The 14,750-nt window shown below is 49.9% G+C and overlaps 1 protein-coding gene across 1 annotated transcript in view; it reads right to left on the bottom strand.

Annotated features, from left to right (window-relative positions):
* LOC309648496 (uncharacterized protein) overlaps positions 1–14,750 on the bottom strand; it is a gene marked incomplete at its 5' end in the record, with an annotated part of 62,838 nt that overhangs the window by 35,522 nt on the left and 12,566 nt on the right. Inside the window, 2 exons of the mRNA XM_082437115.1 lie at positions 8,094–8,160; positions 9,334–9,386. Of these exons, the coding sequence (XP_082293241.1) occupies positions 8,094–8,160; positions 9,334–9,386 (120 nt within the window). The remainder of the gene's footprint in view (positions 1–8,093; positions 8,161–9,333; positions 9,387–14,750) is intronic.

The following is a 14,750-nucleotide window of genomic DNA, read 5'->3' as shown; positions in this document are numbered from 1 at the left end:
CCTCAGAGCAGTATTGACACGTGACTGAACACGAACCAGCATTACCATCTTGCCTGCTTCACTGAAAGCAGTGGTTCTCAACCCTGAGCTGATCAGAATGCCCTGGAGGGATGTTAAAACCCAAATTGCCTAAACAACCTAAGTGTCCATCAACAGATGAATGGATAAAGAAGATGTATGTATCCACAATGGAATACTACTCAGCCATGAAAAAGAACAGAATAATGCCATTTGTAGCAACATGGATGGACCTAGAGATTATCATGCGAAGTGAAATAAGTCAGAAAGAGAAAGACAAATATCATATGCTATCACTTATATGTGGAATCTAAAATATGACACAGGGAATTCCCTGTGGTCCAGCAATTAAGAATCTACACTCCCAATGCAGGGGGCCCGGGTTTGATCCCTGATCAGGGAACTAGATCCCACATGCCGCAACTAAAGATCCTGCATGCTGCAACTAAAAAAACCCAAAATGACACAAATGAACTTATCTATGAAACAGACACAGATATAGAGAAAACACTTGTGGTTGCCAAGGGGGAGGTTTGATCCCTGATCAGGGAACTAGATCCCACATGCTGCAACTAAAGATCCTGCATGCTGCAACTAAAAAAACCCAAAATGACACAAATGAACTTATCTATGAAACAGACACAGATATAGAGAAAACACTTGTGGTTGCCAAGGGGGAGGGGGTATGGGGGAGGGATGAATTGGGAGTTTGGGATTAGCAGATACAAACTACTATATATAGAATGGATAGGGCTTCCCTGGTGGCACAGTGGTTAAGAATCCACCTGCCAATGCAGGGGACACAGGTCCGAGCCCTGGTCCGGGAAGATCCCACATGCTGCGGAGCAACTAAGCCTGTGCACCACAACTACCGAGCCTGCGCTCTAGAGCCCACGAGCCACAACTACTGAGCCCGTGTGCCACAACTTCTGAAGCCCGTGCGCCTGGAGCCTGTGCTCCACAACAAGAGAAGACACCGCAATTAGAAGCCCGCGCACCGCAATGAAGAGTAGCCCCCGCTCGCCTCAACTAGAGAAAGCCTGCACACAGCAACAAAGACCCAACACAGCCAAAAATAAATAAATAAAATAAAATAAAAATGAATAAAATCTATCTTTAAAAAAAAAAAGAATGGATAAACAAGATCCTACTGTAGAGCACAGGGAACTATATTCAATATCCTATGATAAACCACAATTGGAAAGAATAATGAAAAAGAACATATATATGTATAACTGAATCACTTTGCTGTATAGCAGAAATTAACACGACATTGTAAATCAACTATACTTCAATAAAATAAATAAATAAATAAAACAAAACCAAATTGCTGGGCGTACCCTCAGAGAGTCTGATGCTGTGGGTCTGGGGTGGGACCTGAGAGTCTGCATTTCCAGCGAGCTTCCAGGTGAGGTTGACTCTGCTGGTCTGAGGCAATAGGAAGTCAGCAGTATCAGGGCTGGTCCGTATGATTTGAATAAGGTGTAAAGTGCTTCTTTCTCTAGTTGGGCAAAAACTGCATGTGAGGAATGAGGTTCCTGATTCATTTGGGACCTTTCTGGACCTCCACCTGGGGGATGCTTGGAGAGAATGTGGATTCAACTGGAAGGAAGAAGAGGGGCTGCCTAGACGGGGTGGGCAGGAGTTTCACAACTTATCAAAGTACCAATTCAGACCCCTCCCTTTGTATTTGTAAATTGATCCCTGGTGCTCTGCTGACCCCTAGTGGTGGGCAATTCTGTACCGCCTCCTTTGGGAGGTGCCCCTTGATTGCTGACTGTAGGTGGGGGGTGCCTGCTCCCCCGACCCCAAGGCCAGGGTCCTGGTACTTGCTCTTTTTTGGGAACTGATCTGCTGTCAGTCATTTACACTTTAGTAAGAGTCAGTTCAAGTCCTTGAGCTCCGTTCCAAGGGAGACTGCCACTTAAATCCAAAAGCTTATGCTGGAGAACAGGAAGGATTCCCCACTGGCTTTAAGTTTCATGCGACAGAGAATAAAGGGAAGGGTCCTTCCAAGAACCCTGCAGAGCAGCTGCCTCCTCTGACCTGGCAAGGTGGGAGAACCTGGCCGAGGTCCTGTTTCCCAGCTCTGGGCACTCCAACCTGGAAGGGCAGGTGTGCATTTTACATCTGCCTTGTGAGATGCTCACCTCTGATTCTGGGCGCTTGCCCTGTGCTCAGCATTATTGCTGCATCTTACAGCAGCCCTCCAAGGTCACAGTTACCAGCGGGGGCTCAGACAGGCTCAGAGGCTTGCTACCTTCATAACCGGAAAGCGAAGTGTCTGGAAGACATCTGAGTGGGCAGGCCAGTGGGTGGTTGGCCCTGGAACTCTATGGACCTGGAACTCAGGGAGGCAAAAGCTGAAGGGGGATGTAGGGTGACCTGCACATTAATAGCACTTAAAGCTTTTCAGGGAGGGTGGGTCCAAGGAGGAGGGAAGAGGCCCAGGGTCAGGCGTCAGAGGGGAAGGAAAGGAGCTGGCAGGAGACGCCAGGAGAGAGGGGAACGGGGCGGGGGGTGAGGACCGTAGGTGTTGACAGGCAGATGCCAGCTGGAAGTGTGCAGTCTCAGAAGAATCCGTCGTTTGATCAGCCACTTTGCTGGCTGTAGGGCAAAGCCTGACTGCTTTGAAGAGGGGCCAGGGACCCAGCCTGCGGCTCCGTCCCTGGGGTGGAACTGAACTCAGGCACCTTCCCCGTCCTTTTGCTTGAAGGCCAATTTGGAGGGATGCGGCCACAAGCCAAAGAAAGTCTGGGGCCACCAGCAGCTGGAAGGATCTTCCCCTAGAGCCTTCCGAGGGAGGTGACCCTGCCAACACCTTGATTTTTGGACTTCTGGCCTCCAGACTGTGGGAAAGTATATGTCTGGGGGTTTTTTTGTTTTTGTTTTTAATTAATTTATTTATCTTTGGCTGCGTTGGGTCTTCGTTGCTGCGTGCGGGCTTTCTCTAGTTGCAGCGAGCGGGGGCCACTCTTCGCTGCGGTGCGCGGGCTTCTCATTGCAGTGGCTTCTCTTGTTGTGGAGCATGGGCCCTAGGCACGCGGGCCTCAGTAGTTGTGGCACACGGGCTCAGCAGTTCTGGCTCGTGGGCTCTAGAGCGCAGGCTCAGTAGTTGTGGCGCACGGGCTTAGTTGCTCTGCGGCACGTGGGATCTTCCCGGACCAGGGCTCGAACCCATGACCCCTGCAGTGGCAGGCGGATTCTTAACTACTGCACCACCAGGGAAGCCCCATGTCTGTTGTTTTAACTCACTCAGTTTAGGTACTTTGCTATGGCAGCCCTAGAAAACTAATATAATAAATATCGAAATATCTGTATACATATATAGATATAAAATAGATAGCCTCCCTTGCCTACATATATCATACATTGTATAAAATGAGAGTATACCGGCCATGTCAGTGTTTTTCAAAGTGTGGTCCGAGGAACCCCTGCATTGCCTGGGGACCTCATCAAAAATGAAGATCCCCGGACCCCTCCCAGACCTACAGGACCAGGCTCTCTGGGGGCAGCCCCCAAATGGGGGGCTTTTTAAGCCAGCTTTCCAGGTGATTCTGAAGGACCCGGAGGCCTGGAACTGCAGCGGTCCCCTGGATGTAGCCGTGAGGGTGACTTGAGGGCAGGTGGGAGGAGAGTCATCACGGAGGGCCCCGGAAAGCATCCGAGCAGAAGAGGAGGGACAAGGACAGACTGTTCTGCTGAGGGGAGGTGGCTGGCATGCCTTCCTCGAGGCTGGTGTGTGCTGGGCCCAGATGTTCGGGGTCACAGGGACCCAGCTCCTCCCCCTCGCAGCTGCCTGTGGGAGGAGCCAGGAGCACAAAGGCTGCTTGCCCCGGCCCCTCTGCACGCCTGGCCTTCCCAGACACTGCAGCAGCTGCTCCGCCGCAGGCTCCTCCAGGAATTCCAGGGCCCAGGAAAGAGGCCGGGGCCGACATCCCAGAAGCAGCTGGTGGGGTGGGCCACAGGCCCATCTGGAAGTTTCCGGGCCTCAGGGAACATTTATGTAACCAGTTCAGAGGGGACGTTTGGACGGTGGATTAGCTGAGGACACAGGAGCCCCCCACCCGCTTTGCCGAGGGTCAGGGCAGCCCCTCCCAGCCAGTCCGTGTAACGAGGACCATCCCTTATCCTCAAGTGGGAGCCAGGGAACCCGGGAGAAGCCCTTAGCCCAGCCCTGGGAGGGGACCGTCCCTTATCCCACATGACCCCCGCCTGCTCCACGCTGCCGGGGGAGGAAGGGCAGATGCACATGTGTAAGCTCTCCTTTTGCTTCGTCACTCACAGTTGGCGGAGGGCTTGGCACGCAGTAGGCGTTCGCTAGAGTTTGCCGAGTGAACGCGTGGACGCATGGACCAGGTTTCTGCCCGGGAGGTGGGATCTGGGCCGAGCAGGGCTTCTCAGAGCGGGCTGCCCTGCCGGCAGCATCAGCGTCCCCTGAGAACTTGGTAGAAATGCAGGTTCCTGGGCCCCGCCCAGACCTCTTGCATCAGAAACCCGATGGGTGGGTGATAAGCTCTATAACCTTTGGGGGTCCTGCTGCCTCCCCGAGGGAGAGAACTACTGTGTAGCGGGGTGACGGTCAGCCCTGGCTGAGTGCTAGTGTCACCTTGGGAGCCTACAGCGCCAAACCAGCACCGGGCTCCCTGCAGGCTGGCGGATCAGAGCCCCTGGCGTGGGGCCGGGCCTTAGCTGTGTCCCGTGATTCTCTTGGGCAGCCGGATTGCGAACACACACCGGGCCTGGGGAGTGACACGGGTTTGGGTTCAAATCCTGGCCCTGCCTCTTAACAGCTGGGAGACTTTGGGGAAATCAGTTTCTTCATCTAAAAACAGAGGACCGTGGTAACAGGACCTTTCTCATAGGTGCCATGGAGAGTAAGGTGTTCATTTCTGTCTCGTGCTCCCAACAGCCTTTGGGACAGAGCGACTAGTAAGTGGGGGCTGCTATTATTGGTAGTAGTAGTATTACTATTCTTACTATTCCTCCTACTATTATTATTACTACTACTATTACTACCATGATTATGATCACTACTATTACTCCTGCCATCACTATTACTATTACTACCATCATTATCACTGTTATCACTATTGTTACTATTGCTACTAGTATTAATACTATTATCACTGTTATGATTACCACTGCTATTACTATCATTACTAGCATTGTTATCATTGCTACTATTAATACTATTACCATTATTACTACGATTAGTAGTACATTGCTATTGCTACAGCTTCTATTATTACTGCTGCTAGTATTATTACTATTAGTATTATTGCTACTATGACTATTACTACTGCTGCTACTATTTTGTCAAGGCAGAAGAACTCTGTCCTCCAAAATTCTTCAAGGAGGGACAATCACCTCTCATGCAGGCTGAGTTCTGGACTCTTGGATCAGGAACGCAACTAAAAGTCCAACCCTTTGCAGAACCAAAGGGGTCAAGGTCTTCCCGGGCCTCCAGTGCTACAGCACCTGGCTGCACCCATGGTGGGGGACAGCCCTTTGGCAATCACTGGCTGGAGGCCGCAGAGGCCTGGAGCACGGCCTCCTTCCCCTGCATTTGCATTTGGGGGGTTTATCTCCCTGGAATGGGGCCATGATCTTCCCCAGACAGTCGGGGGATCCCCCTGTGCCAGACTCAGTCCTTCAGGCTCACATTTTAAAACGTTTCAAACTTTTGTCCTTCCTGAGCAAACAGATGAGATTTACGGGGGAGGTTGCTTCCAAGTGGCTCTTCCCCACCCAAATCCTATCTTCTCGGGGTTAGACGTGAAACAAAACAGTGCACCTCTCCACGCTTTTGAAGCCAGGGAAGGGAACACCTCATTTTTTTAGAAAGGCCCAAGTACTGCAGGAAGATGTCAAGCACTTGGAGCTGCGGTGCGCTTTGCACGTTCCTTTGGGAGAAAGGGAGAAAATATGACACTGAACTCAAAAACGAAATTCTTTTAGAATTCAGAATACAATCCACACACCTGGACTTAACAAATGGAGCAAAAATTTCTTGCAGAGATGGTGAGGACAGAGCTTGGCTGGCAGCTCCTGGTGGAAACAGGTGAGGTTAAACTATGGAGTCCCAACTATGGGACTTTTCTCTCCCTGCTCTGAGCAGCCAGACTTACTCTCTGGAAAAAACTGAAAAACTACCTCCATCAGAGGCAAGGATTGTCCTAGAATTGATCGAATGCATATTGATTTTCACTTGTGGTTTTCCCTAATTATTGTATTAGTACATGGTCATTAGCAGTCATTTGGGAAACAGAAAAAGGTAGAAAGAGGAGAATCCTGTGTTCAGAGAGAACCTCTGTTGATCTTTGGTGAATTTCCTTTCAGTATTTTTTTTGTACATTTTAAAACAAGGATATTGTACTGCAGATTACGTTTTGTATTTTTTAAATTTACCACGACAAAGATTTTTCTTTCCCCCTCCCACCACCTGGACCAGTTTCTCTAAGCCAGTCACCTGGAGGTGACTGTGACCCTGCCTTCTCCCTCTGCCCAAAGCCCATGAACCCTCAAGTCCTGTCAGGGTGGCCCCCTAAGTATCTCTCAACCCACCCACTTCTCTCCATCCCCTCGGCCACGCCGCCCAGAAGTGGAGGGAAGCACTTTAGAAATATTTGGCTGTGGGCCTCTCACCAGGGCTGGGCTAAGGTCTCCTCCCGGGTTCCCTGGCTCCCACTCTGAACCCCAACCCTCCATTCTCCACACTGTAGCCAGAACACGCTTTCAAAATGCAAATGTGATCATGTCCCCCCCGCCCCCCGCTTAAAACCTCAATTGCCGTAGCCCACTGCTCCTAGGATAAAGACCGGATTCCTCCTCCAGGAAGCCTCCCTGACTGCACACATGAACACGCCCACTTCATGGCACCGCACGCCCCTGACTGCCATTCTCGAGGGTGTTGGCGGGTCCACCGTCCAGCATCCCTGAATCACGGCACCTTTGGGAACCACTCCATCGGCGGTGCTCAGCCAAGAGCAAGCACTCTGAGAACGCATCTGTGGATGAATGAGCGCCATCCGTAAACAGCACTGGTGCAGCCTTATTATTCACATCGCGATTTCTTAAGTCTTGCCTTCTTGCCGGAAGTTAGGATACGTGATCACGCAGTGTGGTGCATCTCTACACAGCCACACAATTTTGGCATTGCCATCTTAAATGCTGAGGATGGTGTGATCACTCCAATTTCATCTGGTTCTTAGTCTATAGACTTTCTGGGGAAATAGCTCGGCAAAAAAGTGGAGACTAGAGACAGTGGTCCCTGGAAACCCTGTTAGTTACCTGCATCCTTGCCTCCCAGGCATGGAAGGAGCAGCCCCAACGTGGGATGTCCCCTCTCCTGGGGTCAGGAGATGCAGTTGTCCTGTGACCATTATACTAATCACTGAAGACCACTGTCAAAGAGGGAGCCGCCTGGGGCCATTCTGAAAGGCAGCTGCCCAGGTGAGCTGAGGCCACAGGTCCAGCCCAAACAAAAAAACTGTTGGAATCTTCCCAGGGGCCAGCTTCTGAACTGTCTCTCCTCGACTATACCTTGGGGTTAGGTCCCCAAGGCCCTGGGGCCAATGCAGCAACGACACAGGAAGAGGCTAGCGAGGGGTGAAATGTGGAGCCTGCGGTTTTCTGGGACCCGTCCCTGCTGACACTTCAGGGTTTTCCTAAGGTTCCCTAAGGTTTGCCATCACTGTTCTTTCGGTTGAAATAATAATTCTCTTCCAAAGGGGCAGGTGGTGAGGTTTGTGACTCTTGCTTTTGGCAAAGAAACAAGGGGAAAAACAAACCCACACAGTCTGGAAGGAAAGGAGCTGGTCAAAGAGTGAGATTTGGACCTAGTTCCTCAGCATCTGGGCCACGAACGGAGAAAATGAAGTGTTTCAGCCTCAAAATCATCGTCATTCTGATCAACATCGCTGCCGCCGTTATAAAGTTTGTCCAGCCTTGAGCCAAGGCTGTGGGCACTATTACTGTCTGCATTTTAGGGACAAGAAGGTGGAGGTTTTGACTCAAGATGTCAGGGCTTCTAAGTGGCAGGGCTGGGCCTGCCCCGCACGCAGATTCCTTACCTGGGCATCCTTGTCTGCGGTGTTCCCCTGCGCCCCGGACATCCAGGCAGCTCCGGCAGGTAGAAGGCTGGGAAGTTGAAAGATCAGGTTGAGTGGGGACCTTGGACCCAATTTTCCCATTGGTGTGATCACTCCAATTTCATTATCAGGGGCAAGAAATCTGGCTCTTAGTCTATAGAATTTCTGGGGAAATAGCTCAGCAAAAAGTAGACACTAGAGACAGTGGTTCCTGAAAATCCTGTTAGTTATCTGCATCCTTGGCTCCTGGGGATGGAAGGGGTGGCCCCAACCCCGGACGTCCCCTCTCCTGGAGTGGGTGCTGGTCTCCCCGTAGATGTCACCCCTCTTGCTCATAGGAGGGTGTGGCAGTGTTCCAGTGTGGATCCCAAGGCCACCACGTCCTAGCCACAGCACCTCGGGCAAGTTAATTACACGCCTGGAGCCTCAGTTTTCCCACCTATAAAATGGGCTCAGGGTACCTAACTCACAGATTTGCCGGGAAGCATTTTGCCCCCTCTCCTCCTTTGGGCCTTGGTGTAAATTATTTCCACCTGGAAGCCTTTCCGCTCCCACCCTGCTCCGGACAAGTAGGTTCCCGGAGCACCTCTCCTTGGACCCTCCTCACCCTTGAAATTCCTGTCCTGTGTTCGTTGCTTCCCTGAGGGCGAGGGCGGGGGCGGGGTCTGTCTCGTTGACCCTGGAACCACCAGGGTCAGCTCCAGTGCCTGGCACACAGTGGGTGCTTTTGGCATCTCTGGAGCTGGGAGAGAGAGGCGAGGATGTCGAGGGCGGCCGGGGCCTCTCAAACAATCCGAGCAATGGGCCGCCCACCTGAACGTGGTAATCTGCAGCAGCCACTGGGGGACTGAGCGGGCACAGGTGTGTTTCAGTGTTTGTGGATGTCGAGCATCTGAAAGACAGGTGCTGGGCTGCACTGTGACATCACAGATTTGGGGCTACTTCCTTTTTTTTGGTTGTTATTTTCTGTAACTTTTTATTTTGGTATAAGCGCAACAGAAAAGTTGCAATAATATAAGGGATTCCCGTGTACCTTCACCCAGATTCATTTACATTTTGCCCCATTCTTTCTCTATGTTTTCATGTAAATATAATATATACATAAGTTGCAAACATCAGCCACTTTTCTCCCTAAACACTCTGGTGTGTCTTTCCTAAGAACACGACTTTTTATTACCTAAATGCAAAAAAATGACCCAAATCAGGAAATTTAACATCTTACCAGAGTATAATACAGCCGAACCTCAGAGATATTGCTGGCTCAATTCCAGACCACTGCAATAAAGCAAATATTGCAATAAATCACCCGAATTTTTTGGTTTCCTAGTGCATATGAAAGTTATGTTTATACTATAGTCTGTTAAGTGTGCAATTACATTATGCCTGAAAAAACAATGTACATGCCTTAATTTAAAAATACTGCATTGCTAAAACATTCTAACCATCATCCGAGCCGTCAGCGAGTCATAACCTTTTTGCTGGTGGAGGGTCTTACCTGGGTGTTGATGGCCGCTGACTGATCAGGGCGGTAGCTACTGAAGGATGGCATGACTGCGGCAATTTCTTTCTTTCTTTTTTTTTAGAGAGCAGAAAAATAATTTATTCCAAAGGAGGGCAGAAATAAGAAATTCATCCTGAAAACATACTTTGGTATAATTCTGGTGGGACAGATTTTCCCTCTGAACATGTTCTCCTACTGACTGCCCCACTGGAGTCTTATTGTCATGTAACAGTTTTTAAACACTTCGCTGATTCTCATGTTGTGAGCAGGCAGGAGCCGTCTTCAAATCCACAGTTTCCAAGGAGAGAGTAATGTTATTTCTCAGAAGAACAGCATTTTCTATCTCAGAAGAGTACATAAACATTTTATAGAGGCAGCACAGTTTAGATTCGATAGGCACATCATTCATCAAAGTGCAAAAAAGGTGACAGGAAAAAATACCGCATTGTCGAATAAGATATTCAAATGTGGTGGGAACGTTTAAGGCAGCTGACAGCCAAAGTGGGCGAGTCAGGGAAGGTGGTCTGGGTATGGAGGTGATTTTGCATCCAGAGGAGTTCTCTTCGTGACCTCAATGACTGAGCACTGGCGAGCAGGTCTTCTTACTCAAGGCCAATGATGCTTGAGGTTCCAGATGGTTTCATTTTTCAACTGTGGTCCAAAGAGGGGGTTGAGTTGGGCCAGAACTGCAATCAGCCAAAAGAGCTACCTGCAAACGGAACAGGTCACCAACATGGCGATGCTGACTCCCCGGATGGGACCCTTAGGGATGAAGCAGGGTCACCAGGAAGCCGACGAAGCCCCAGAACACGCGCATCACGATGAGGGGCCCGGTGAGGCCGGTATACGCCATGGTTGCTATGGGAGGTGCCAGCCCCTGCCCCGCCGCCTCACTCGTGGCAATTTCTTAAAATAAGACAACAGGGGCTTCCCTGGTGGCGCAGTGGTTGAGAATCTGCCTGCCAATGCAGGGGACACGGGTTCGAGCCCTGGTCTGGGAAGATCCCACATGCCGCGGAGCAACTGGGCCCGTGAGCCACAACTACTGAGCCTGCGCGTCTGGAGCCTGTGCTCCGCAACGAGAGAGGCTGCGATAGTGAGAGGCCCGCGCACCACGATGAAGAGGGGCCCCCGCTTGTCGCAACTAGAGAAAGCCCTCGCACAGAAACGAAGACCCAACACAGCCATAAATTAATTAATTAATTAATTAAAAATAAATAAATAATAAGACAACAGTCAAGTTTGCCGCATCGATTGACTTCTGTGAACAATTTCTCTGTAGCATGTAATGCTGTCTGATAGCATTTGACCCACAGTAGAACTTCTTTCAAAATTGGAGTCAGTCTTCCCAAACCCTGCTTTATCAACTAAGTTGATATAATATTCTAAATCCTTGGGACATCCCTGGCGGTCCAGTGGTTAGGACTCCACGCTTCCACTGCAGGGGGTGCAGGTTCCATCCTTGGTTGGGTAACTAAGATCCTACATGCCACATGGCGTGGCCAAAAAAAAAAAAAAAAAAATCTAAATCCTTTGTTGTCATTTCAACAATCTTCACAGCGTCTTCACCTGGAGTAGATTCCATCTCAAGAAACCACTTTCTTTGTTCATCTATAAGAAGCAACTCCTCATCCGTTCAAGTTTTATCATGAGATTGCATCAATTCAGTCACATCTTCAGGCTCTACTTTTCTTTTTTAAACGTTATTTCCAGTGCACTTTTGTTTTCTTAATTAATTTATTTATTCTTGGCTGCCTTGGGTCTTTGTTGCTGCGCACGGGCTTTCTCTAGTTGTGGCGAGCAGGGGCTACTCTTCATTGCAGTGCGTGGGCTTCTCACTGTGGTGGCTTCTCTTGTGGACCATGGGCTCTAGAGCGCAGGCTCAGTAGTTGTGGCGTGCGGGCTTAGTTGCTCTGTGGCATGTGGGATCTTCCCGGACCAGGACTCGAACCCGTGTCCCCTGCATTGGCAGGCGGATTCTTAACCACTGCGCCACCAGGGAAGCCCCCAGGCTCCACTTCTAACTCTAGTTCTCTTGCTGTTTCCACCACACCTGCAGTTCCTTCCTCCACTAAATCCTGAAGCCCTGAAAGCTGTCCATGAGGGCTGGAACCGACTTCTTCCAAACTCCTGTGTATGTCAAGATTTGGACCTCTTCCCATGAACCATGAATGTTCTTAATGGCTGTTTCCTCTGCCGTGACCATCTCTGGTTCAGTGCAGCCACCTTCATGGACGACCTGAGCCGCAGCTTCTGGAGGACTTGCTGCAGCTTCCCCCTCGGCACCTGCGGCTTCACCTGGCGCTTTCGTGCTAAGGAGGCGGCTTCTGTCCTTCAGCCTCATGAACCGACCTTTGTTTCAGACTTGCCTCTGCAGCTCCCTCCCCTCTCTCAGCCTTCGTAGAACTGGAGAGAGTTGGGGCCTTGCTCCGGATTAGGCTGTAGCTTCAGGGAATGTGGCTGGTTTGATCTTCTATCCAGATCCCTCAGACTTTCTCCATATCAGCAGTACGCCTGTTTCACTTTCTCATCATCCGTGTGTTCACTGGAGCAGCACTTTAATTTCCTTCAGGAACCTTCTTTTGCATTCACAACTTGGCTGACAGTTTGGCAAGAGAGGCCTCGCTTTTGGCCTGTCTTGGCTTTTAACATGCCTTCCTCACTAAGCTTCTAGCTTTTGATTTAAAATGAGAGATGTACGACTCTTCCTTTCACTTGAACACTTAGAGGTTATTGCAGGGTTATTAATTGGCCTAATTTCAATATTGTTGTGTCCCAGGGAATAGGGAGGTCCGAGGAGAGGGAGAGAGGGGGGAACGGCTGGTCTATGGATTGGTCAGAACACACATGATATTTATGGATTAAGTCTGCCTTCTAATATCGGTGTGGTTTGTGGTGACCCCGAACAATTACAAGAGTCACATTAAGATCACTGATCACAGATCACCATAACAAATATAACAATAGAAAAGTTGGAAATATTGTGAGAATTACTAAAATATGACACAGAAACAGGAAGTGAGCAAATGCTGTGGGAAAAATGGCACTGATAGACCTGCTGGACACAGGGGCGCCACAAACCAGCAATCTGTAAAAAACACAGTATCCGCGAAGCGCAATAAAGTGAAGTGCAATAAACCAAGGCTGGCCTGTATTATTAGGGCATCACAGTATATTTCGTGTACTCTAACGTGTCACAGTGCTACTGTGTAACCCACAGCTCACTCTCTAGGTCATCCCAGCGAAGCCTCTAGGAAGCCTTTATTTCCCGGGTCCAGGACCCACTTGTGTGTAGTTACCCCATTCCTTTGTCTCCTCCGATTTGGAATGGTTTCCTGGACTGTCTTTCTTTCTTGACTTGCTTTTAAGAGTGTCCTTCTTGGACTGCCCTGGTGGCACAGTGGTGAAGAATCCACCTGCCAACGCAGGGGACTCGGATTTGAGCCCTGGTCCGGGAAGATGCCACATGCTGTGGAGCAGCTAAGCCCGTGCACCACAACTACTGAGCCTGTGTGCCGCAACTACTGAAGCCCTTGTGCCACAACTACTGAGCCCGCGCGCCTAAAGCCCGTGCTCCACAACAAGAGAAGCCACTGCAATGAGAAGCCTGCGCAACGAAGCCCACAACGAAGCCCGCAACAAAGAGTAGCCCCCGCTCGCTGCAACTAGAGAAAGCCTGCGTGCAGCAACGAAGACCCAATGCAGCCAAAAATATATATAAATAAATGAATAAATTTATAACAACAACAACAAAGAGAGTGTCCTGCTTGTTTTGACGCATGAGTTGGGAACTCTGAAAGCCATTCGGAGCCAAGTTTGGAGAATCAAGTGTGTTATGAAACTGATGCCCACCTTTCTGGTCACATCCTGTCACGTGGCCCTGAAATGTGGCTGTGAGTGACCCTGGGTCAGGGACTCCCTCTGAGGGTGGCGTGGCCTAGCGGTCAGGAGCAGGCAGTTTAATCCAACTGCTCGGGCTCAAATCCTGGCTCTGTTCCTTCTAGCCTGTGTGACCTTGGGCAAGTCACCTACCCTCTCTGTGCCTCAGTTTCCTCATCTGTGAAATGGAGATAATACTGGTAGCTACCGCATGAGGCTGTTATGAGGATTGATAAGTTAATATTTGTAAAGAGCTGAGAACAGTGCCTGGCACGGGTGAAATGGGGAGGATTTTTGGAATACGGTGGCTGTCGGGTTTCAACCATACAATCTGAAAGATGCAGTGTGTGTCACATTAATTCTGGGTACAGTGGCTCGGTCTTATGAAAGTATTCGTGCTCCCCGCTGTTCCTTTACCCTGGACTCTCCCTTTACACACACACACACACACACACACACACGGGAGGAAACACAAGACCTCCTTTTCTCCGCTGATTTTCCAAGCCCAGAACACCAGGCGGGAAGGACATTTAAACTGTCACCTGAGGCTCCCAGCCTCCAATCCACTGCCTTCTGAGAGTCTGGCTGGAAAAGGATTGGTTGCCACTCCCCAGACAACTCACCGGGAGAATTATTCCCCTTCACTGTTTTCCCTATTTTAGCTAGAATCATTGAACGAGGCGGGCAGGGTGAACATGGGGAAGGGGGCCTTGCAGAAACAAATCCTCTTCTCGTAGGGCTGAGGAAGCAGCCTGTGGATCCAGCTCGCAGGTTTCCTGCACAGGGAAATCAACTTCTCCCCCTTCCATCCGTGTGGGCTCGGTTTACAACCACACACGTCCTCACCTACAGCCCAGGGCTCCTGACACCGGAAAACAGGACCAGGCTCCCATGGGCTTCTCCTGGTCTAGTCCGGTCAGTTTCATGTTCATTCATTCACTCATTTGTTCATCCATGTGTTGCTGGTATGAGCACTTTCTGTTGCTCAGCTGTTTTTATAACCATTCACTTATTATTGTGATACAATCAGACACATTTGCAGGGCTTTCTTTGTTATCGTATTATTCATCAGCCTTCATTAAATAGTCCAGGTGTTGTTTTAAACACCTTACACACACTATCTCATCGACTCCTCGTGACCGCTATGAGATAGGTACTGTTATTGGGCCCCTTGTACAGATAAGGAAATGGAAGCACAGAGAGGTTAAGGAACTTGCCCAAGATCACACAGCTAGAAGGGACCCCACAGGGGTCCCTTC

Source organism: Balaenoptera physalus (assembly GCF_965194825.1).
Source record: "Balaenoptera physalus genome assembly, chromosome: 19".
Classification (NCBI taxonomy): Eukaryota; Metazoa; Chordata; class Mammalia; order Artiodactyla; family Balaenopteridae; genus Balaenoptera; species Balaenoptera physalus.
Note: the sequence above shows the minus strand (reverse complement) of the source record. Positions and strands in the feature narration are given on the sequence as shown.